Genomic DNA, 26347 nt, shown 5'->3' on the forward strand with positions numbered 1-26347 from the left:
CACAGGATTGCATTTAATATATTTATTGACAGATTTGTCTTACATATATGTTCAGACAAGGAGTATTTAACATTTTACTTGTTTATTCATTTAAGTGGCAAATAATATATTGCATATTTATATAAATATAACCACATTTGCATACATACACAAAAGGGAAATAACATAACCCTAACTACCACAACACATATACGGCATTAACTATGGTAAACACACGATACCAATGGCTTGCCGACTTGTAAAAATGTAATTTAATGTTAGACCTTGAGACCAAGTAAGAAATTACATTGTCATTGTCACCTGAACAATGTAGGAGACATTATTACCTAAATGTGCATTCTCCTTGGCAATGATCTAATATAATTTCCAAATAAGGAAATCCACATCTACAACTGGGATGCGATTTGATAGTCAGGGCTCTGCTTTCTGTTAAATCCTTTTATCCCCATGACTACACTTTCAACCATCATACCCGGGGAGGGAGCTAATTATATACCCTCTGGATATAAAAGATTTTGTTCATACTTGAATGCTTAGGTTTGGGGCTGGCTGCAAAGTGGCCAGAAGATGGAAGGACAATTGAACCTTATGGCGGTACCCCGGCTCTCGCACAATGTCCGTGATGCAGTAATTTTTAGTCTGTTGATGGTCGGCGATGCGGCAATCGACTCATCTCGACAAGCTGTACACGGTGCACTGCGGTGCATACAAGTGTTCAGAGTTTCAGCGCAATCGTCCTCGCCGCGTTTCAACATCGCATAGCACTGATTTCGGATTGATTGGTACCCCAGTCGCGGATTTAAGTACACCCCTGGAAAAGTGTCCCAGAAATTAAATATTGAATTGCCTCGGCTATTTTGTATTATTTGATACCCCGAGGTACTGCCATAAGGATCAATTGATCATTTAATCCCTCGATGTCACCGCCTCATGTAGTTTTGTCCCACAAGAAGTCAAACACCCATTATTGGTAATGGGCAAACATTGAAATGTAGAATGATCGTCCTGAAAAAGTATTGAGGAAAATCAGTGAGGCTTCCCAAGGTAAAATGTATTATTATTATTCGAAAGTGTATATAACAAATTGAGGCAATATTACCTGTTATGTGTGCAATTATTTTTTGGATGAAGGCTTCCGCATTCCGTGTCAGTCATGGGGATGGTTAGACTATAATTTTCCCCCAATGGAAAGTTGGCAAATCACACCTTGCCTAAATCCTCCGATGTTAGCCCATTTACGAATTATTTGAAATATCCTTTGAGTAAGATGTGAAAATATTGTTCTGCGAGTGTATGTTATACAAATGTAGAGGAGAGAAAAATCAGCCAATGAATAAACCTTGCTACTTTTCAAATGCACATTGGTTAGTCCTTATTGCTTAAGCATGCGCAAAAAAGACAAAAAACTTCCTTGCCAAAAGACCTGCAGTACTACATTGGCTTAGTGAAGAAGCATCTTCACATACTGCTTACCTACCTGGTATAATAGTTGACACTTCAAAGATTTTCAACCTTTGAACTGCACATAATGTAGGAACACTTGATATTATTTCAAAACATGACCGAGAAGTGAATCATGATATAAAACTAACAAGTGTTTAACAAATAACATTTGAGCACTTGTAACGTCACTTTAAAGGAGCATGTAAATTGCTATACCGAACTGGTAGACAAGGTCTTATGTTAAATAATGATGGGTATGTAATACTGCATGTCTGGCAAAATACTTTCAAACTCTGCAGTCATAGGATTCCAAGGTGATTCAATGTAAACACAGTCACACGTACTTCGGGATATGCTTTCAAACAAAGCAGTTGCAAAAAACAAAACTGTTTTATATTTAGTTGATACCATTTCTGAAATCAGGAAAACAATTGTGAAAATATTGTTTTGTGTGTGTCGATGTGTTAAACAAGAACGTGGATGAAGCAAAATCAGCCATTGAAAGAACTCTACTACTCCAAACGTTGAGTGAAGTTTTCTGGAAACACACCCTTACGGCCCATTAGGTCCTTGTATGCCAACCAATCAGCTTCCTTGATTCCTGTGAGCCATCCTGCATCCTGTGGAAGGGGCAGAACACCCAGCTTTGGAAAAGTTCTCAAGATCACCTTCACCAGTGTACAGGGTTTGCTCGGTTAGGTTGACCTTGAGGCGGCAATTAAGTATCACCCTGCTGTAATGTTCCGACTGTTAAAGTGAACTTAAAGATGAAAAGCAACAATTGTAAACAAGCTACGTACAGAAGAAATGAAGAAGCCTTACTGCACAAAAGCGTTTGTTGTCGTGCAGTTGCTCTTTGTTGTGTCGGTGCATTCTAAAGGGACATATTGGAATGTCCCGGTACCTGTTCGTCGGCGTTTTCAAAGGACAACACGAGAACCACATCTCCACGCAGGAGAGTCAGCTCGTCAGCATCCAGCGGAGTGTAGTCATGCTCGGCCTGCACCTTCATGCAGAAAGAACTGTCACAAGCAATACTCCATGCATAAAGTTATAGTCCTCAATATAGTCAACTGTAATGAAGCTCTGCAACAAAACCATATAAAAAAAACTGTGCTGTTAAAAAATGATATAACGATAAGTTTATAGGGTTTCACCCATACATTGTATTGTTTATTGGTAAAAATAATAAATTAGACATGAAGCAATGATTAATATGAGTATTAATACGCTCGTATTAAATGGGTTATTCATGTGTTAAATTTAATCAGGCGAGCATAACCAGTTATTTGTTGGAATGAGCACATTGGTTCATCAGTTTTACAGAATCCACTGTTCAAGAACACACAATCACTGACAATTCAACATGTTTTCAGACAAGTTACTTGCAAATATTTTAAGTATACAAATAGCAGCCTTGGTTAACACACATCTTATGGCTGTTCTAATAAATTGCACCTTGTACAAGAATCCAGGGGGCATGTCAGTGCTTTCTGAAGATGTGTCAACATGCTTGCTTGCTTCAACCTCAGCCTCTCCATTGGTCACAAATGCCATGTCCAACTCTGGACCAGAGTCCACCGGCTGCACAAACACAAAATGCAGTTATCATTGTTTACATTATCATCCATGTGCACGATTCCGCATTTCAATTGTGTTACATAGTAATCTTCAAGAAAATTAGCATTTTGATATATGTGCAATGCGATTACTTTATCATCAACAGCAAATAATAAAAAAAAACATTGGTGAGCCTTACAGTGGGGGTGCTGGCAGTTACTTCCACAATGGGAGTCTCCATAGGGATGGGAGCCATCTCAGCAGGAACGACATCCATTTCAGCGGGAACGACATCCATTTCAGCGGGAACGACATCCATTTCAGCGGGAACGACAGCACTTTCAGATTCAGGGCTCTTAACCAAAGGACCCATGGCTGCTTCCATTGTCTGATCAGATGTAACATACACAGAGTAAAAAGACCTTGAACACCTCTTTTGACATTCCTTACTCGTATATCTTGTCAGCTTTCTATACATAAGTGATCTGCCATTCCTTCACTATACATGGCCATGGTGTGTAATGGTAACTCGTATGAAATCATAAATAGATGCAATAAAGTAAAAAAAGAACTGCTTATATGTATGAACATAAAAATGGCAGTATTTTTGTTTCCATTTATTTTTCCACCAGCTTTAAATATATACTCTGCCTATTCTATGCCAAAAAAGCCTGAACAATGACGAAAGCAGGTTTTTATAACCACCTTTAATGGATTAATTGTATAAGAAACATAAAATTTTAAGCAAGTAGCATTGGAGAAAAAATAGCAGAGATGATATATATATGCTTCAAAATCTGAATATTTATTTAGACAGGAGGAATCTGATGAGCTCAGAAACTCTTTTTCAGATGTCCAGTATTGGTGGGTCAGCAAGTCTAAGTCACCTGTCACCAGTGTTAAGTTATTTTCATATCAATGTAATACAAATCAATACCACATCTCACCTCACTAGTTTCATCCCAAGATGCAGGTTTCTGTGATTGACAAAATACATAATTAAAACAACTTTTCACTTTAAAAATGCATTACTTTTATAACTAGAAATATTCAATGTTAGATATTTGTTTTTAATTTGATTTGAAGCTTTGGTGACTGCAGGAATTACTCTTTAGTTCTTTTGGTAAAGTCATGTAGAAAGAAAATCAAATAAATAATAGAATACGACGTTTCGATTGCAACACAAGCAAACGTCATCAGGTATGAATGAATGAGAAAACAAACCTAGTAAACTTAAAAATGTAATGCAATGGAACACAGTCGGCTAACACAACAGTTAACACTTGACCTGGTTGATTACGTTCTTCCAAAGATTGCTAAATTTAAAGTTAAGAGAGAGAGACAAACACAGACACGGAGAGAGACATACACAGAGAGAGAAGCCGACTCTGTGTTGCATTGCATTACATTTCTAAGTTTACTGGGTTTGTTTTCGCATTCATTCATACCTGATGACGGTTGCTTGTGTTGCAATCGAAACGTCGTATTCTATTATTTATTTTATATTATTTCTACGTGACTTTACCGAAAGAACCAAAGTATATTTGTTTTAATTCGATAAGGTGACACATTTGCATTATCTTACCTGGCTTGTTTCTTCTGCTGTACTGACATCCTTTGAACAAAATGGGAAAAAATAAATGCGTCATTAACATTACAGAGCTGAATGTCAATGCAGTATACTCGGAAAATAAACTCTTGATTGTGATCATTAAACATTGTGCAATCCTAAAACTCCAAACACACACATACTAAAAGTTATTTTAGTGTATTAAATAGTTAACAAAAATAATCCACCAGCTAAAAAGGGTATTACATAACTTTCTTATTATGATCAACTTCAGTTTTCAAATGATGGGAGAAAAATATATAGCTATTATTTTAACACTTAATAAACAGTTCAAAGGCAAAACTGCACATAAGCTCAACATAGGCACTGATATACTTGAGAAAATAAATAAATGTAGTAGTGTTGTAAACAATGTTTTATGCCCACATAAAGCATATGCGATTGGCGGCTTAACATTTCGTTTAAGGACATCACACTTCCTTGATAATATTCTCACCACACATTATCAGGTGTGAAGATTGTCAAACAAGTAAAGTCTGAGTTAACTTGTAATCTGTATTATCGACTTATCCCAAATACAAACAAAACATGACAAAGCAAAACAGAACTCAAATAAATTATAATTAAAACACAACCTGCTGGTAGCCGTAAAATCTGGTAATGTATATCTGAAAAGAAAACAACCAAATGTAAAAAAGCCAAATAAAATCGTAGAAATTTAAAACATTAAAACATTCACTCATTTACGAAACAACTTATTACCCAGCTTTACTAAAATGACAGTCTATGGTTACTGGACCACTTAGAATTTGGTTAATGATTACACTTGCTCATTCAAGTCACATTCATTTAGTCTGTTCTTGGACCTACAGTACATTTTCACAAGTGGTACAATTAAAGCAAAGTAGGATTTACACCAAGGACCTACGGTGCTTTAACTGCCATGTGAATGTGTGCTTTAGTGGCTTTTCAAAATCACAATTTGAAATTCACCATGGTGAATGTGGTTCTATGAAATGTGCTTTTGTTAAAAAGTGGAATCATTAATTTTGGCCCAGTATTCCCACTGTCAGTGTGATTTACAGAACAGGGTATGGAAATCAGACAAAAAAGACAGCAAAGGAATGAAAAAGCACAAGATTTTTTGGGGGGGAAAAATACACAGCTTATTTACAACAAGCCATTTGTCCATCCAAGGACGAGTGTATTGCAATAAATCTGAAACTTGCAAGCGAAAAGCAGACCGCGACGTGATATTCATTGCATTAATGCGTGTGCAATTTGTAAAGGCGCAATGACACAGACCTATTTCATTTTAAGGTTATAATCCGTTGTTCATCATTACGTCCTTGTTACTTTGATGTCTCAATAGCGTTAAGGAGATAGCGTAACGTGAGGGTTCTGCCTTTGTAGTGAGGGTTGCAAGTTGACGCCGAGGAGGGGGGAGGAGGCGCCTCGGCTCCCCATGTGGCGTGACATCAGCCGCTAATTATTATAAATGGGGGAGGGGTGTCCATTTGGAGGACGTCACCTTATTATTATTGAGGGTGGCTGTTCAATGTGGAGTGACGTCACCTGCTCATGATTATTAATGAGGGGGGAGGGTGCTGCATGTGGAGTGATGTCACCTGCTCATGATTATTAATGAGGGGGGGTCCATGTGGAGGACATAACCTGTTCATGATTATTGAGGGGGGCTGGTCGACGTGGAGTGACGTCACGAGCGTTACACACAGACATTCTTTGCTCATTATAAAAAGCAATAATAATGGGGGGGTGTCCATTTGGAGGACGTCACCTGCTCATGATTATTAATGAGGGGGGCTGTTCGATGTGGAGTGACGTCACTTGCGAATGATTAGTGAGGGGGGGGGATACTCCATATTGAGTCATGTCACCCGCTCATGATTATTAATGAGGGGTGGGGGGGGTGTCCATTTGGAGGACGTCACCTGCTCATGAATATTAATGAGGGGGGCTGGTCGATGTGGAGTGACGTCATGAGCGTTCAGGACAGACATTCCTGGGTGATTACAATAGTTATGGGTCAAAACATTGGGGAAGTAAAGGTACATATCTACTCTAAGGATGGCAAATGTATGCCCTTTAACAGTTCTGGATTGGGAACATTTTAGGGAAAGGATTTGCAAGTACATTGCTGGATTGGTCAAGAAATAAGTCCTACATCTTGGGACCTGATAAGGTACCTCAGCCCCCAGCCGCCCGTACAAACTCGCGTAGCGAAGATCGGCAGCCTCATCTTCAGATAATTCGGAGTCGTTGGATTGCCTGGCCTTAACCCCATCCTGGGCTGCTACATGCCTGTGTTCTGTGCTAGGCTGCGCTTTCCTTGTGAAAGTCACTGTGACATTTATTTGATGGTCAGGTTGTGCCTCTACATTCTTTTTGGAAACATGTACATTTCCAGCATCTGTAGCAATAGTGTTGTCCTGCATGTAAGATATCTCACTTTCACAAACAATTCCACAATCCTCTACCAGAGTTTCAAGAGCTTTATGGTTTAATTCAATTGTGTTATTACCTCTTTCTCTTTGTCGTCTGATTTGAAGAGGAGCTCCTCCTGTCTATCTTGCATATTGTCAATATTGTCTTCATGTTTCTGTCCAATTCTTCCCTTCATACTATGTCTACTATCCCAGTTATCTGTATTTGTTGTAGGTATTTTGGCATCTTTGCTTTTGTCATTACCACTTTTTGTGTATGAAACATCTGCCCGAGAACTTTCCCCAACAACCTCTGACATACAATCAGGCACCGAATGCCCCTGCTCATTCACATTATCCTGATGGTATATTTTATCAGCTGTGCCAAATTCTGAGGTTGTGTCCACATCCTGGGTCCAGCTATTACTTACTAGGGTTTTTGAGGCAATGAAATCCTTACAGGACAAAGGATCCTCAAGAACTTTTTTTAAATCAGTGCTTAATTCCTGAAAATCATCCCCTCTGTTGGCAAATGCCTCATTCAACCAACTGTCCTGATCTGGAAAAAAGTTTAACATATCTAAATGTTTTTCATCAGTAACTTCTGTTGCATAAATATTCTTAAGTGTCTCGCAACCTGACATCTCATCCTCTTGTTTCAGAGTACAATCATTCTCACAAGCTATTCTGTTATCGGAAAATAAACGAATTGATGTGATACATTTTTTTAACTCAGAATCAATACTATAATCCTCAGATGCAATGGAGATGTGCGTTTTTTCAACTTCGGATTGATTAACTGACACATCAGGATTACTTGCAACTCCCACAGCTGTCTCACATCTAGGTCTTATCAACTGTTCCTTATCTACATTTTGACCCGCATCAGTATGGAGCGGTGTACTCACAGCAATATGGGAATCCTTGTATTCCTCTTCTTCAGCTGCTGTTTCTGGCTCTGCCTCCTGTTGACTACTCTGTCTCCTGTGCTGATCAAAGCCCTCCTCATTTTCAGCACTCGGCTGAATAATGTCTAATGTTTCAGCTGCAACCTCGTCAGTGGCATGCATGTGTTCTCTGTGATCGTCAGCGAACACTCCTTCATCTTTTACCGATTGTTTATCTCCATACTTGTTTGATGTTAAGCTGCTAGCCACATTGTATGCAGAGCACAGACTACCTACAACTCGACCTTCATCATCGGATTCCTTCTCTGAATGGTCATTTGTGTCATGAATCACTTCAAGGGACCATTCATTACCCCTACCTTGCTCTTGATCTGACTCAACATTAGCACACACATCATCTGCTAACTGCAAAGCACCATGACGAGGCTCATCCAAAATATCTCCATCCTGTTCACAACTTTCAGATTTATCAGGGGCAGATGACACACATTGACTCTCAAACTGCATAGCCTCACCACTCTGTTCGTCTAATTGTGCAGAAGCTACACTTCTCTCTCCTACATCTACATCTGCACAATCACTCTTCATAGAAAACTCTGCACTGACACTGCCGTCAAACGAGCCAAGGACGACTTTAAAAGGTTCGCTTTCAGAATTACACTGCTCATGTTGGACAAGTGAAACTTCAAGCTCCTCCTGTTTATCCCAACTCCAGCAAGCTTTTTCTTCGCTTTCACCTGCACTACCTGGCTGCTCACTGAATAAGTAATCCGTGAACATATAATTGCTGGTATGGCCTTGCACAGGCTCTGATTGCTGCGGAGGAAGATGGAGAGACAAAGAGACAGCAAATAGAAGATAAGGAAAATCCAAAACATAAAATAAGAATGTAAAAAAGAGCTTTTGTAAGTGAAATGTAAAAGAAATCTATATATATAAAATCGCGAATCTGTCTGTCTGTGTGTGTGTGTCGCCGGACCATACGCACTTTCATTGGACGCCGGTTGCCCCTGGCAACGGCTAGCGACGCCTTCGCCGCTTTCATTGGACGGCGGTTTCCCCTGCCAACGGCTAGCGACGCCTTCGCCGCGGGCTGCAGTTTAATTGGACGGCAGTTGCCCCTGGCAACGGGTAGCCACGCCTTCGCCGCTTTCATAGGCTCCGTAGATAATTAAATAATAGCGATTACACAGTACTATTGTAGCGCGGGGGGGGGGGAGGAATGCCACCCGTACCCTGCCTCTGCCGGGTGGGCAATTTTGGCGAGGCCGGAGGCTCTGCACGCTACTAGGCCTCGACACCCACCATGCGACTCTGAGGTAAATTCATCAAAGTTTATCGTACTCTTCACTCCACCCCCACCACAATGTGTGCAATTAATATTACTTTTAAACCCAATGCGCCAACAATCGATTATTTAAATGTTCACTGTACAAATAGTCATTAAGCTGGGTCAGCGTACTGCCAGTCTATCATGTAGACTGTTGCCTGCTTATTAAGCTCGGTGAGCGTACTGCCACTCTATCATGTACACTCTAGCCTGCTTATGAAGCTGAGTGGGTGTACTGGCAGTCTATAATGTTGACTGTAGCCTGCTTATTATAATCGATTCTTCATATGTTCTTTGTACAAATAGTCATTAAGCTGGTTGAGCGACCCCAGTTCGATTCCCACTCACGCCCACCACCGCTGATGATTATTAGAAACGGACCTGGGCCTCCCCTAGGTCCACTCAGCCTCAAACGCGTAACTGGTGTCGTGTGTGAACATCGTCACTGGGGAGACAAAGGCGGCCGGGCGTCGTAGATCCAAGACCCGGGCGAAGCCGGGTAGTCAATCTAGTTAAGATTTAAATACACAGCAATACTATAGTAACGAGGAATTTAAAGAATGTGTATTTACAAATGTACCAGTTCTTAAAGTGAAGGCTACAATCAATCATGGAGATAGATGCAAACTATTTTAATGCACACCAATAAACGACAACAGAAAATAATCACAAAGACTAACAAACATGAAAATACTTTTGAGCATCAAAATCCATACTCACTGGCTGCGCTGGTATCACAGGCTCAACGGGAATCACAGGCTCAACGGGAATCACAGGCTCAACGGGAATCACAGTTTCAACCGGCATCACAGGCTGAGGAGGAGGTTGCACCTGCTGAGGACTTGCCTTTTGTGAAAAGAAACAATACAATGCAGGAGATATATTTTTATACGGTTAAATCAGAGTTCGCTATTTGTACTTTAAAAAAACAGGTGCTCATCGCTGAACTTTCCACACTACTCACCGAGTGCATACTAGTATCTTCAAACAATAACCACTTGTGAATTCCTGCATATCAGTAATTATTTCATCAGACCCAGAGACAATTGGTTGAGCCAATATCCAACAAGGATTTTAATTCACGACCTTTCGATTGTGAGTCAATTATAATGACTACAACGCTACTCACCCAGCTAAGGTAATGTAGTTGTTGATAAATAGTTATGTCAACTATTCAAACCCAAGCATCAAAACTATCCCTTTTTAAGCTGCCCTCTAACCTGACTGAGCTTTACTCAATGTATTATTCAGAACATTTTCTCCATTACTTTTTTTTCAATGTCTAACATGTTCACCTCACTATGCCTGGGCTTTGTAACTGTATGCTAAATACCAAAGTACTATGTAATTTATATCGTGTAATACTTCGAAGACAATTACATATTCAATAATTGAAATGTTATATAAATGTATAAAGTGTTGTATCAAGTGTTTTGTAACTAAAATATACTCAACACTTACCTCCCATGCAAGATCAAACAGTAACGTCTGGCAGCGTTGGGAAGAAACCACAAAAGCAATGGAGATATCTACAAAAATACAATTATTTTGATCATAACTGCATCTTGGTGACACAAAAAATGTCATGAAAAAACATTTTTTACCTAGTATATTTTAAATCAGTTGCTTATAGTTACCATTATTGCTATAAATGTTGCTTATATTTAAAATATGACAACATATTACCAAATACAACATTACGTTACCCCATTTTAAGTTGTTTGCATAGGGGCCGATATTTTATTTGAACAGCTTTGTTACTGCTTTGCAACCACTTCCAGTTGTGCTCCCTTGGCAGCTGGATGAAGGCCTGAAGTCTCAAGATGCAGCAATCCAACTCTCTCTTGTACATGCGTTCATCTCGTTACTCCATATCTCCAGATATCAACCTTTATTGGGCATGTACAGTACTTTCCCTGAACTGCCACTCCGCTATCAGTTTGGACCATCATCTCTTCTCGCGATTTGTCCTGCTTTAGTCAACTTACTCTTCTTAACAGTCAATTTGATGTCTCTAATTTCCATATGTTCTCTGTAAATGGATATTACCTGGGGTGTTGTTTACATTTTGTGGCCTTAGTTAATTTTTGGTAAGATGTTAAGAGGCTACAAATTAATAATTTACATTATGGAAGAGACTGGTTGGTTAATTGACACGTGTAGTGGCGTAACGCGCGCAGAGTTGCAAACAGCGGATGCATTCACGCGCAGGTTTGCAAATAGCGAATGCATTCACGCGTGGGGTTTGCAAACAGCGGGTGCATTTCAGGGCGAGCAAGTGCAAGCGTTAGGACATGGAACAGCTGCCAGAGAAGCGCCAGCAATTAAGGGGAGAAGCGGTAATTAGGTGGGTGCATTTGAGGACAGGCAGGTGCAAGCGGGCCAACACGGAGTTGGCGCCGGAGAGACGGGAGTTTGAGATAAGGGAAAGAAAGCATGTACAGGAGGCGCCGCCGAGGCGCCGGCTTAATAGGGGGCAACTGAGGACCCTTAATGAGGAGGGGAATATAAAGGGGTGTGCGGAGAACACGGGGTTGAGTTGGTTGGAACTGAAGGAACGAAGAGGACAAGAGCCAGCGACAAGAAGCCTGGGACCTCGCCCTACACATATCGTCCTCCCCAGCGGTGTTGGCTGAGGTTGGAGGTGTGAGAGAAGGTTGACAGGCTAGCGGAGTATTCAGTAACAGGCTAGCGGAGTATTAAGTGACAAGCTAGCGGAGAAAGAGAGAGTTCGGAGCAAGACTGCGTTGTGTAAAGAGTGAGGAACATCCGTACGGGATGCGAAGTAATAAAGTGACACAGGAGAAAAGCTGACAGTGCATCAATTACGTCACTACACATGTGTAGTGACGTAATTGATGTCCCTACAGTGTTAGCGCCAGCCACTATAATAGGAGTGCTGCTGAGCGCCGGGAACCTCCCTCGGGGGCTTAAGGGACACGTGACAGGGAGCCGGGAGCTCCTGACTTGATACAGGAGGGGGCGTTGCCGAGGACGGGGCGAGGCCGCGGCCAAGGAAATAAAGGGGGAGCCCCGACAGGGATCGGGGCTCATTTGTGGGAATCGTCCTGGGGTCCCAGTCTCTTAGCTCTTCATTCATCGGGTTGAGTCTTAACTCAGCATCGTGGGTCAGGCAGCGTGTGTGCTGACTGGCCCATTCGTTATCGTTAACTCGCACGCACACAGCGAAGAATATAGCCGCACCTAGCTATAGAACCTGAAGTGGTTAGAGAAGTTGTTAATAAACGTGTTGCCTCCAACTCTAGTTGTGTGCGCCTCTGTATATCACACTACACATGTATCTAAATTAAACTTTATAGACAGTTTAATTAACCATTTGCACAAACATGCAATGTAGGTGAAGAAGATCTCAACACTTGATAAAGCATTTAAAACCAACCTGGTTTATGGCAGGGCTCATGGGAGTTGTGGCCATGTCTGGCTTCAGAGGGTCAAAATCGATGTCCAACAAGCTCCCCTCATCCTTCTTAGCTGCTTCTGCCTACAAAGAACATATGCAAGTAGTATCAAAAAGTATATTACCATAATAAAGTATGCAAGCTAAATATCAGATTATGATAAGAATTACCTTCAAAACTATTTAATGATAAATTACATATACCTGTCAATCCGTACGGTTTTTCTGTATTTTTGTACAGGGAAATTGAGTTTTCAGGTCCATATGGCATACATCCGTTTCAATACGAGCAAAAAAAAATGTCTATTTGTTTGTGTTTCTCTCTTGTGATGAGACTTTGTAGGATGAACGTTGAGATTTATAAGGGCACGTGGTGAATAATAAGGTCTGAATTGGCCTGTAATAATGTAGGCACTGATAAGGGGTTGACAGGTATGATCATATAGTATGCTAATTAATAATCGTGTGCCAATTTTAGACATCACGGGGAATACTTATATATATTCTTTACATCCTAAAGCTCTCAGCACGTGGACAGAAACATCGCGGGGCAACCAGAAGGCATATCGGCAAGGGGACCTCTACCAAAATTGGTTAATTCACGATAATGCAAATCATGACCACAATTCAGTAGAATGAAGATGCCAATTATGACAAGATATAACGAAATATTCTGTACCGGTGCGCTGCTAAAGTCTGGGACAAAGTTGTCATCAAACAAGCTGAAGATAGCTTCCTGCTGCACTTCCTTGCTGGGCGTAAGCTTCGGTGGTGGTGGTACTGGCGGCCCCTTGCGTCCCTGAAAAAAAATCAGCAGAGACACAGCCAATTAGCTCCTACTCGAGTAAAACATTTCCACAAGATTTATGGCAACAAATTTAAACGAACATTACACGAACCAGTGATGGAGACTTGAGAGGAGCTGACATGTGGTTTGGACCAAGTGCCTGCTCATCACCCGTGAAGAGGGAGGTGGGGGCTTGCACGGTGATCTCCGGCGGGGAACACGGGGTCTCCGTTATCTTCAGTGGCCCTGAATCACTGTTACACAGGGTCAAGAGAAAACCAGGTTATAAAGAAGAACATATTTGGAGTGCAAGAGGAATAAATGAACAGTTTAAGTTACATTTTTTACAGGTGATTTTTTTTCTTTATTTTGTTGTCCTTGCCCTGCACCTCCAATTAGCATGGATGGCTATGCACGGTGCAAAAGAAGTTCAACATACATGCATTCATTAGTTAAAAACCCTTTAACAAAAAATATAATACTTGGTACATCACACAATGAATTAAATCAATCGACCATAGCACTATTCAAGTGGTTCAAAAAAAGTTGGAATCAATCATTTAAGGTACAATTAATGAAAAGTAATTTACATCATCAGTGTAAATTAACTAATGTTATCCATGCACAAAATATAATTGTGTGTTATTTACAGTATAATATATGTCATCTACCGAGCCTACCAATGTATATTTTAAAAATGAAAAACATCTTTCTAAAATATAGAGTACTACAGTATAGCAACGTAAGTCTCTTACTAAAAAGAAATAAGTCGATGGATGAGATTAAAACCACATGATCTAGGGCTGGAGTCTATACTTCCGTTAGATCATGGCAAGAGGCTGGCAAATTATTCAGAAACACTGAATATCAACTACTTGTACATTCCTGGGCTTTCGTGAAAAACTTACCCGTGTTCATATTCTAGAAATCATGTATGTGTGGTGGTCATGATTGACACACACGCGCCACAACCAGGGGGAGGGGTAGAAACCGGTCCGGACCGGTCGGGCCAACGGCAGTTGGAACCCCTCTGAGGGGAGGGGGCTGGCAGGAGCTACGATCCCCCAGAACCCTGCCCCTCAGGGAGAAAGAGTATATAAGGCGGGTCCCCGAGAGCGCGAGGCAGTCCGTCTCAAGCCGAAGCCAGAAGCCGCCTGAAGAAGACCCTGGACCCCAAACCGCCGACGTCCTTCTAAGGGCCGGGGCTCAGTGCGGTGCCAGTGGTCGTGGGGTTAGAACCCTGAGGTTCCCTCGGCCTGATGCCCTTGTGAGGGCCAGGTCCGGACGGGCCAGTGGTCAGGGACCCACCGGGCCAGTGGTGGGTCAGCCTCCCCTAGGTTTAATTAGCCGGAGGGCTGAAGTCGGGAGAGTTGTAGGTACGATAGCCCGGAGGCTGTACCTCCCCAGATTGTGGGTGAAAGGGGCCATTACCCCTTGTATTAGGGATTAGTGTAACTGTTTGGTGAAATAAAGCGTGTTGCCTCTACGAAGACTCCTTCCAAGAACATTACATATGCATAACCATTGAGTCAACAAAAAAAATCATGTCATGAAGCAACACTATAACAGAAAATGTGAGTGTGCACACACAGCCTGTGACAAAAAATAGACTAAAAGTGCTGCCCTTATTCACAAGGGCAGTGTCAATCTCTAGTACCTGGGTGCACCTCGAATGCTGAAGGCCAGGTCAGCGTGCTGGTCGCCGAGCTTCACCATCACCTCGTACAGCTCGTGGTTCAGCTGCAGTGGAGGAACACCGACAGCATAATTTGAGTGACCTTATGTTGTATAGACACAGAACAAGCCTATTTTATTAAAGAGGTCTCAATCAATAAGCATTTAACAATCCACCATCCAGGTGAATTGCTTATCACGATTCAAGAACACTATTTCATCCAACCTTTGATTGTTTTTGTTTGTTACTCTCATTTGCATTGTGGGTCATATTTTCTATGTTGTTTGTATTGTTTGTTGTATTAACCTAAAGACAATTAGCATTGTTTTTTATCAAGTGAATAACGAATTAAATCATGTATTCTTATACGATGTATATACGATGAGCATATTTCAATTTTTTATTGACTTGCCTATCAACAACACGTGGGTTTAATCTGGAATTAGAAAAACACTAGTGTTACATTGATTTCAACATAAAATAGCATTTAATATACTTTTATTTTGTACATTTAAAAATATCAGCACATATCTCCTTTTAATGAGACAGCCTTTTGTTCTCTTTAATCAATGAACACATGCTGAAATATGAAACTAATGTGCTATTAACACGTGTATTATTTTTAGACTACAATTTACACCACAGATGCTAACATAAAACATATCTGCACAAAAGTATTTTCAAATTATATTCTAAAAAGAGATATTGAAAAGTTCATGTTTATTTTGTTTAACCAGGTGAGAACTCAATGAACAAACATAGTCTCAATTGTAAGAATGGCCTGTACCTTTGTTGTAAAAGTGCATTTTAGTTCCCAACTGTGTGGTTTCCAATTTCAAAATACACAGATACAGTACATTCATATCTATACACTGTACGTACACCAACTATTTTCTTGTATTTTGACTTAAAACTTTCGTGACTGCAGGAATTCGTATTCTTTGGTTCTTTCGATAAAGTCACGTATATAGAAAAATTATAATAACCAGGCTACAGTAAACATTAGTGTTTTTTCGTTTAATTATTATTTTATTTCTATTCACTTTTTTTATCGACATGACTTTACCGAAAGAACCAAAGAATATATTTTCTTGTAGCTCAGCGGTCGGGAACCTATGGCTCGCGAGCCATATATGGCTCTTCCGGTGACGGCATATGGCTCCCAGACAATTTTGAGTTGAAAAAAATAAAATACAAAAATCAGTTTGGAACTGATTTTAAAATACTTGTGATATTGCTTAATAATACTGTGTCATTTTAAAGTAAACAGAAATTAGTTTTGAAGATAAATTTCACGAGTCACGGGGCCTCAACGCCTGCATGAAGCTCAACCTCACCACGTACGAACCAGACTACAAGGCCATCAGCAAAACCATGCAGCACCAGAAGTCGCATTAAAAGTAAGACATATTTAATTTATTATACGTTAAAAATACTGTAAGGCTCCCAATGCAATATATTTAGAAATATTTGGCTTTTATGGCTCTCCCAGTCAAAAAGGTTCCCGACCCCTGTTGTAGCTGTTTATTTCGTGCAAGATCCGTCCTAGCTCATAAATACACAATCCAACCTCAGGAAACATGCAAGAGATAGAACCAACATTTTCATTGTGATTTAAATTCCAATTAAAAAAAAATTAAGAGTGGACTATCATACATTGGGAATAATATCACAGTGATTTCACCTATCTGTAAGGCAAAAAGAATATCTTAGTAATGTCTCACATTTTATCAAGTTCAGGAAAGAACTGAACCAACAGAATCTAGACACCTAGGCTGAAAACAGCCGAGGAATTCAGCATATAAATCTGTGCAGTCATGCCACTTTTTAAAATTCAATTCCAAAAACATGTCATCACTTGATAGATGTCAGCAAAAAGTTTCACTTTTGAGTAATTCAGTTTTACCAGACCAATCTCTTTGTGAAATTTCTCCTCCAGACTTGCAATGCTTCTGAAAGTGTTCACGTAAAATCCAATACGGCTGCAAGGAAAAAAACAAGATGACAAAGTTAGAATACATATTTTAAATAAATCTTTAAAACACCAGCCTTTTACCCGTCCAAGGACAGGTGTATTGCAGTAAATCTGAAACTTGCAAGCGAAACGCAGACCGTGACGTGATATTCATTGCATTAATGCTTGTGCAATTTGTAAGGGCGCGGTAACACAGACCTATTTCATTTTAAGGTTATAATCCCTTGTTCATCATGACGTACTTTTTACTTGATGTCTCAATAGCGTTACGGATATCGTGTGACATGAGGGTTCTGCTTTTGTAGTGAGGGTTGCAAGTTGACGCCGAGGAGGGGGGAGGAGGCGCCTCGGCTCCCCATGTGAGTGACATCAGCCGCTAATTATTATGAATGGGGGGGGGGGGGGTGTCCATGTGGAGGACGTAACCTGTTCATGATTATTAATGAGGGGGGCTGGTCAACGTAGAGTGATGTCACGAGCGTTGCACACAGACATTCTTGGCTCATTATAGTAGGTAATAATAATGGGGGGGTGTCCATTTGGAGGATGTCACCTGCTCATGAATATTGAGGGGGGCTGGTCGATGTGGAGTGACGTCACGAGCGTTAAGGACATTCCTGGGTTATTATAGTAGGTATAGGTAGGCCTCGGCAAGGTAAGGTAATTTACCCTTCTTACCGGGTAAAAGGGTAAAGGTGTCGACATGCCAAGGGGTAAGGTAAAGGGTTAAAGGGTAAAGGTAGCTCGGAAGAATTACCCGGTAGGGTAAAGGTAGCGTGGAGTATTACCCGGTAAATACGGTACCTTGTTTACCGCTAGAAGCTCCGTAGCGCAATCCGTGGCCTCCATTTAATAATTAATATTTTTAAAAACTTTATTAAAAACACGCTTTTATTAAATGTACCAGTAATGGCAGAACTCCACGACTCCAGGAAGTGGCCCCGAGGCTTGCCATAACGTAAGGGGCCGTGGTGATTTACAGCCAACGTTAGTTGAGCGTGGACAATTAGAGCCAAGCCGAAACATAACATATAAAAAAGATTGTTTAAAAATATATACTTTTTTAAGTGATATAATATAGTATTGTCACCATTATGACATATGCATACCAAGTTTGCAGTCGATACCACATTAGGAAGTGGGTAAAAATTGAATTACAAGATTTGAGGATACGACAACGACGACAACAACAATGACAACAGCGACAACATCAATAACGACAATAGTGAGTTCAAAGAAAGCGTGTAAAATTGGAATCATCGAAAGTATTCTATATGAATAAAGCGCTCTATCTAATATTTACCGTTATAAACCTTGTTCATGTGTAGTAGTTCCCTAGTAATTACCCTGTAATCGGGTAATTTGTATGGGGTAAGGGTAAAAGGTAGGGTAAAGGTAGGCTCGTTGCTTTTTACCTATTACTTTTACCTTACCTGCTAAAGCAGGGGTCGGGAACCTTTTTGACTGGGAGAGCCATAAAAGCCCAATATTTCTAAATATATTTCATTGAGAGCCATATAGTATTTTAACGTATAATAAATTAAATGTCTTACTTTTAATGCGACTTCTGGTCACGGAACCCGTGACCCGAGAAATTTTATCTTCAAAACTAATTTCTGTTTACTTTAAAATTACACAGTATTATTAAGCAATATCACAAGTATTTCTAAATCAGTTCCAAACTGATTTTATTTTTATTTTTTTATTATTTTTTTTTTCAACTCAAATTTGTCTGGGAGCCATATGCCGTCACCGGAAGAGCCATATATGGCTCGCGAGCCATAGGTTCCCGACCGCTGTGCTAAAGGGTAAAAGGTAGGGTAGAGTGATTGTATTGTGGTAAGGTAAAAGGCAGAGGTGGGACAAAGTCATTGTTATGCAAGTCCAAGTCGAGTTGCAAGTCTTTGTACATTTTGCCGAGTCGAGTCTGAAGTCATCAAATTCATGACTCGAGTCTGACTCGAGTCCAAGTCACATGACTCGAGTCCACACCTCTGGTAAAAGGTAAGGTAAAGGTATGTTCGTTGTTTTTACCTTTAAACTTTTACCTTACCTTGCTGAGGCCTAGGTATGGGCATGCAAGTCGCTGGCAGAAGTGTATTATTTTCTTGTCACATATTCCAAGAATATTTAACAACAGAATACATTTCACAACATACATTATTCATTATCCATATAATCTAATCTGTACCTATTCCAAAGGATTGGCAGCTCCTCTTGCAGGTCCACATTCAGCTCCTCAAATACCTTCTGAGCCTTCAGAAAATCTTCTTCTGCCTGGCTCCACAAACATAAAGAACATATACTTGCAAACAGCAGCTTACAATGGCAAGTTTTGAGTCTCTGCAATCATCATCTCTACACCATTGTCAATAGGTTAATGTGATGTTAAATAATGCTGCAACAGAATGAAGTGGAGTGGTGTAATAAACCACTATTCAACCAACTTAAATACTATTCCTTTGCAAATTAATATATGAAAAACATGTGATTTCAAACTCACAATTATTGAGGTATAATATACAATGAGATTAAACACCTCATATATAATGTGCCACGACTGTTAACCAATAAGATACATTTGAATACTTGCATTTTATATGTAGATTGTAAAATAAATGGTCATTGACATGCTGTCCTGATAAATGGTTTGTCAAAGGTGGAAGCTTGACCCGACTTCCTCACGCACGACCTAAGATCATGGGAGCAGAATTGGCCATCACCAGACTCTGAGCCAACAGGCAGGCTATAGCACATGTCAGTGCCCAGGCCTGCAGCCTGTGATGAAGCTGCCACTCATGTGCCAGCAATAGGCAGCAAGTTAGGCAGGAGGCCATTGTGTTGCCCATCACCAAGCTAATGGCATGTTTGTCCTGAAAGTTGGACAGGTTGGCCACAAGGGCCAACCCTCTCCATGGTTGGCCCTTGCAGAGACAAATAGGTGGGGTATGATTGAGCCTGGCTCTATATAGCCATGGGAGAAGCATGGAAACCGGCCAGAGAAGACTGTCTCTGCACAGCCTGGTGGACAGTAGAGGAAATATGAGTAACTAATGTATTTGTTGCCAAGCAGACAAAATTATGCTAAAATAGCACTCTCCTCATGCTCCTTATGTATGTATCACCTTGCTTATTTTGGAGTCATCCTTCTTCCTCGTGCATGTCAAGGCTTCCAGGTGGTGTCTGGTGCTATCGTAATCCACCAGTTTCCGGCCGCGTTTGGCAATACGTGTCTGTAAATGGTACATTCCTCTTGTTATCACTGTATATAACTACAAAGTACATTAAGTCCCCAGCTTGCAGAAGACTCGACTTACAGAAATTCGACTTTAATTAAATGGTCCCATAATACATGTCAAAAAAATAATTTGCGAAAAATGTTGCGTTAGTTTGATAAGCGCAAATAGTGCAGCGCGGTGAGGTTGCGGATGAATAATATGTAATTGTTTGTTTTCTATGCTCAGAATTATCTTTTTTCCCATGTTTCTATTGCCAGTTTTCTTAATTTTAAGTGGATTTCATGAGTTATTTACTGCATGTACTTTATTTAACACAATTACACTTCAATTACTTATGGTCTCAGCCAACAGGCACGATAAACAAACATTGCAAAGTGACTGCTTTCTGTTAACAATTAATATTAAATGTTTCGTGGTATTCATAAACAATTCGATACAGGTGACTTCCCACTTACGAAGGCTCGACTTGCGACCCCCCGCTTTTATAACCTTTCTTATAGTAAGACCCCCACAGTAATGACCAAAACTCGTTTCTACGACCGCCTAACGACTGCTGACACCGAGTCGATTGCACTGCTTTGTTCTTCTGCCATATGCATATGTACGGAATAGCCCGACAAGTATGCAGCTGAACATAGAACGAATGCAGCAGCATCTCTTTCGCGAACGCTCTTCACTTTTTCGTCAATTTTCTTCAAATTTAATTTTTTTAGCCTTTTGCTGTCTGAGAATTTTCAAATGTGTTTGTTTTCACTTAATGAATGTTTGTAAAAGTTACTCAAAATTACAATAAATGTTTGTAGGGTTATTTTCATTTAATTTCGTGGTCAATTTTGGTATTTTTATGGTATGTAATAGGTTTCCAGGAACAGAACCCCAAATTTATAACATTGTGCCTATGGGAAATAAGGGTTCGACTTCAGGAACCAATTAGGTCGTAGGTGCGGGGGTCACCTGTACAGTATATGTTCAATTAGTTTAATTATGGGTAGTGTTAGGGGAGATATTCGATTTAAATGAAAGAATCATAGGAAGTGTAGAGCGTATGTACAGCGATACGATACAGGTAGGGATAAAAAATGGACAGCGTGATACAGGACTGAGAGAAAACGAACTAGTAATTGGGTAGGAGAGGCACAACTATTTCCGGCTATGGGATTTAATCTTGATTTTGGGGGGAAATTGGTGAGTTTCCAACGTACGGAAAATTCGGGTTACGGATCTTTCTTGTGAACCAAACCCTTCCGTAACCCAGTGACTGCCTGTCGTGCTTCTATAATATCGAAAAGTGTGTCCGATTTAAATTAAAATAATCCGTGCGTGCTTACTATATAGCAATTTAATTATCACTTTTATAGGCAATTATGCAAGTACATAGCACAAATATGAGTAAACACGAGTACATAGCATCTGAAGTACAAATAAGTATACATAAATGGTAATTTACAATTGCAGTTTACAACTTTAGTCATTACTTTATTAATGGACAAAACATCGTGAAAAATCCAAACTAACTGTACCTTTATGTCAGGAAACTGCCCCAAGTATATATCGAGGGTGAGTAATGCCAGATCCACCAGCTTCTGGTGAAAATCTTCCCATAGTTCATTGTTCCGCTAAAGCAGAGGAGTTAGGAAGCAGACATTCAAATTTGAGTGAAGCATGTCATATGAAAGTGTGGTTACTCACTGCAACGACTGTTTTTTTCTTCCATAGTAAAAACAATTTTAGTTGCTTAAAACTGAAAAATGAAAACTTTTTTTAAATAAACTGTCATAAAATGGAATACATGTTTATAATAGTTATACAGCATCATTGTGTAATATATTTAAACATACCTCCGCAATATCTTGAATGAGCTCCTTTCCATACCAGTCTGGCTCGTAAATCTCTTGAAGCGATTCAATCAACTTCTTGGATGACTCGTGCATGGCTGTGCAATGAAGCAGTCACCACATAGTCTTGTAAGAAACTAGCCAAGCCTATTTTTGCGACTTAATATATCACAATTGACAATTTATACTGCCAATGAAGCAAAGTTTTTTGTCAAAATAACTTTGATGGTGTATACAGTGAATTAAGTATTCCAGCTGCCAATTCGCTTACATTTATAATCTTGTTAGTTTTGAAAATGTATTCACATTTATCCTATTATGCATTTAAGTAAATTTACCTTTGACTGCTGCCAGATAGGCCTTGACTTCTTTATGTAGCCTGGTTCCTTCACCCTATTTTAGAACACAGGAATTAGCAACTGGAAAATACAACAAAAAGCTGGCGGTAAATGGAGGGAATTTGAAAATTATACATGCATAAAAAATATATAGTATATACTTACATTAAGTATTTGCATTTTTTACAGATTAGATAAGCACTATTATTACATTTTATCTATACGATTTCTATGCAATAATATTATTTGTTGTGCAAACATAAGTGCTTTAATTAAATTAGACTATTATAGACCTAATTAAGTGGGGAACTGAGGCTCAGGGAGCTTGTGTTGAAAGGGGCCCAAACAACCTAGAACTGGATTCCTGTTCAAGTCCAACTCGGTATTCTATTAGTACAAAAGAAATATTTTAAAGGCGTCTTCAAAGCTCATAACTCCACATGAACTGCTAGTACATAGCAACTGCTCAACAAGGAAATAGACAATTTTGATGAACGTGCAGCTGAGCTATCAGTGTTATATTTTCCCTTTACAGGGTCACTTTTCTCCTCGGACATAACCTCCATACATCACAGGGAATAGCTTGGTTTAAATAATGCTTTCATAGGAAGTAATGCCTAAACAGATGAAAGTATAACAAAACATATATTTGCTGAAAACATTTACATTTATACAATGTTTAACTTTGTTATTATAGCTGCAAAATAAAAAAAAAAACACATCACCCAAAAACCTCAGTTTAATTTCCATTTTTAACAGAAGTACAATCTTTACAATGAATTTAAGTGTATGAGCCACTCCCACTTCGCTGTTTTAAAGACAATTGTGTGTATTGGCTTCTATTTATATCCTAAATATCCTGACCTATATCTACGTAACAATTATACTTGTGTGCTCACTGTGTTTACTTTGTCGAAACAAATTTAGAACCAATAAAACATGAACGTACATTTACAATTGCGAATTAAGTTGACATTAGTATTTTACTGTTGCTTACATATTGCTTGCTGAAGTTCTGCACCAGCTGTTCAAACTGTGTGTCCTTGGTCTCATCAGCTTTTCCCAACTTCTGCAGCACCTTCATATATCAACACAGATTTTAATCAGACCATCACTAAATAACTGTTTATTTCCCACCGTCATACAGTCACACCATAAGCCATATTTTAAAACCATTTCATGTAACATAAAAAATAACTGTAAAAAATTGTTCACTTTGGAAGAACACACATTCTACGCAGTATATACCATCTTATACAGTAATAATATGATACATGTATACATCTCGGATTAGTCTACTCTTATTACTTGAGCATATGCATGTTGAATTGCACCAACGTAAAACGAATAAAACACAAATTCCCTCCACCCCCTTTGCAGCGTGCTGTACCCACTAGCATGTGGCATGACATATCACGTGTCCAAGGAAAATACTCCCCAGTCGCTACATTATTCATTGGTCACATCCCTACCCTTCAACATTGTGAGTGCAACCACTCAGTTGACATGGTCCATAATTTAATAGATGCTTGCTCTTTCCTCTGAAGCAGAAAGCAGCCGCATGTGAGCACTGTATCTCCGTTGTGTCTTCTCACCAGGGTTCTTCAATTCCTCCACAAATGCAATATTTGTCTTTAATAATTTACAGCCCTTTGTCAGTCCACTACTGGAAGGCCTTCCTCACCACCCCGTGGGCCAAGGGATGTTTGACGTACCTTCATGCTAGCTATTGCGGTGTTGGTATAATTGTGTTCACAGTGACCAATATGCTCTTTATTGACAAATGCGCTGATGCATACAAAATGGATTACAATAACCACATGCACCTACACGTTTTGTATGCACAGCCACGTTTGTTAAATAGAAGAATGCAACAACGCAGGAAAAATGAAGGTGTTTTTGTTCGGTTTTGGAAGGGCTAAACTTACTCTAAACTCGTGCTTTTCAACATGTGTTGGGTAGTGTTAGCAAGACATTTGTTTCATGGTGCGTGTTAGTGTGTTGTTGTAGCTGCGAACGTAGCGCTGACGTTTCCCGCGCGCATTTGAAATGTATCCTGCACGGTATCCATGCCACAGCCTGGGCACACTCGCCCTTAAAGGTTGGAGGGGGGGGTGATGACCACTGCTCTAGAACATGGCAAAAAAACACAATTATAACGATTCAGCGGCCGTGCTTTTGGCACATGGGGGGCCAAGCCAAGCAATGATCGTGTGTTCTCCAGCACGAACCTTGAATTATATTCTATTTAGGATGTATATAACAGCGCCCTTTCCAGGGCACTTTACAACGCAAGCCAACGGCGGTACACAAAGAGAAAAGGGGCGCAACGGGTGGGGTGGAGCGGCTGTTAGTAAGGGAGGTGACGGAAGGGATGGAGGGACAAGGGCTGGGAATGGAGCCGATGTTGCAGGAGTAGAGAAGGAGGAATAAGGTGGAGTGTTCTGGTGAATGAAGATCATTTTATACAGCTGGCATACATTTTAAAACGCATAACAAATGCATGGTGCTTGACAAGGTAACAACCGATGAAAACCCCGCCATGAAAAATAGGCTCTGATAAACAATAGACACCATCTTTAATTTAACCTATGAGATAGAGGACAACATTTTCACTTGGCTTTTAAACGGTTAAGAGCTATTTCATTGGGCACCCCCCAGCACACACACACACACATCAAGAATGCCTCCACTGTACGGTGAGTGGTATCCCGTCCCGTAGTATTATCAATACTCCTTGAGTTACAATAAGCATGTGATCGGATGTGGGGAAGATGTGAAAATGTGAGGCTCATGACGATGCGAGGATGATGATGATGATGTGACAATGCGAATACGACGATGCTGCTACTGATGCGCCAAGATGATCGGCACAGGATGATGATTATGATGCTACTGCTGCACTTGTGACGTTAGAATGACAGGTGACGTGCATGATAATGCAGTGTCTGGTGATGAAGATGTGACACTGTTGAGTATGAATGTTGTGATGCGATGACCGATGGAGGCCGTGTATTGTCGCAAGCAGGCAGGCAGCGCCCCGTTGTACCATCACCACCCCCCATGCTCATCTCTTTGATTTATTTCCAAACCACAGCAGCTTGCCGCATCCACCGACAACGGGCATCCGCACCAGCACGCCTTTGCCCCGTCCTCCATTCCCTCAAAGCCAGCAGTTAGCGGTGGTAATGATGACGATGATGGTGGTGACGGTAGCGAGGTGTTCTCTGACCGCCCTACCTTCTCCTGGGCCCTGGTGATCCGCTTCTTGGCGTTTTTGGCGAAAACGCCTGAGCTGACCTTCCCCACGTCCGCCATGACGCTCACGCACGCGTCCCGAGAATCGATCCGGCGTTATAGACGCGACCACCGATTCCCTCCCCCTGCACAACAATGCGGGCAGGGGGATTGCGGGAATCGACGGCGTGTTTGTTTAGTGCGAGCGGAATCGAGAGTCGAATTTCGGGAGGCTTATAACGGGGCTGCGTTGCTTGCCAGTGTTTCGATGTTTCGTCTCGCGAATACAACATGTTCTAACATTGTGCTCGTCTATAATAAAGGGTTTTTTCGTATTTCACTTACGGCTAAGACGCGTACTGTGTGGGGCCGTCCATAAATGACGTCACGCGATTTTTGACCCCCCCCCCTCGTCACACGGCGTCACAAAAAGTCAGACCTCCCCTCAAATATGACGTCACAAAGCTCTGCTTCCCCCCCTAAAAAAAAATTGCATGCTTCAAATCGCTTTAAACTATTGTCATTGTAGTGCATATTTAATGTGGCGCTGCACTCTGATATTGTAGGAGAAAACATTTATTAAAAAGT

General features: G+C 40.5%; 1 protein-coding gene across 9 annotated transcripts; it reads right to left on the reverse strand.

Annotated features, from left to right (window-relative positions):
• On the reverse strand, positions 1-25864 carry LOC133345088 (amphiphysin-like). 9 transcript variants are annotated; one of them, XM_061555550.1, is made up of 22 exons: positions 25763-25864; positions 23520-23600; positions 22523-22577; positions 22188-22282; positions 21870-21965; positions 20236-20343; positions 19302-19387; positions 17042-17117; positions 15118-15200; positions 13573-13714; positions 13353-13472; positions 12656-12757; positions 10717-10743; positions 9976-10101; positions 7926-8741; positions 4589-4618; positions 3951-3980; positions 3309-3391; positions 3203-3266; positions 2902-3027; positions 2348-2449; positions 1-2063 (listed from the first exon to the last, which is right to left on the reverse strand). In XM_061555550.1, the coding sequence occupies exons 1-22, from the start codon at positions 25838-25840 to the stop codon at positions 1956-1958; spliced, it is 2634 nt and encodes an 877-aa protein (XP_061411534.1). In that variant the 5' UTR covers positions 25841-25864; the 3' UTR covers positions 1-1955. The 9 variants fall into 9 exon arrangements, with proteins under 9 accessions (XP_061411534.1, XP_061411532.1, XP_061411531.1 ...); XM_061555548.1 differs by adding an exon at positions 5209-5241 and having other exon boundaries at positions 3203-3391; XM_061555547.1 differs by having other exon boundaries at positions 7116-8741.
• Positions 25865-26347: the final 483 nt, after the last annotated feature.

This window comes from Lethenteron reissneri, chromosome 21, assembly GCF_015708825.2.
Source record: "Lethenteron reissneri isolate LAM-NWPU_2019-01 chromosome 21, ASM1570882v1, whole genome shotgun sequence".
NCBI classification, from domain to species: Eukaryota; Metazoa; Chordata; class Hyperoartia; order Petromyzontiformes; family Petromyzontidae; genus Lethenteron; species Lethenteron reissneri.

Coding starts and splice junctions, on each gene's coding strand:
- LOC133345088 (XM_061555543.1), bottom strand. CDS start 25,840: ATGGCGGACGTGGGGAAGGTCAGCTCAGGCGTTTTCGCCAAAAACGCC. Junction 3,981..4,588: donor CAGCAGAAGAAACAAGCCAG/GTAAGATAATGC, acceptor TGTCAATCACAG/AAACCTGCATCTTGGGATGA. Junction 3,392..3,950: donor CTTGGGATGAAACTAGTGAG/GTGAGATGTGGT, acceptor ACATCTGATCAG/ACAATGGAAGCAGCCATGGG.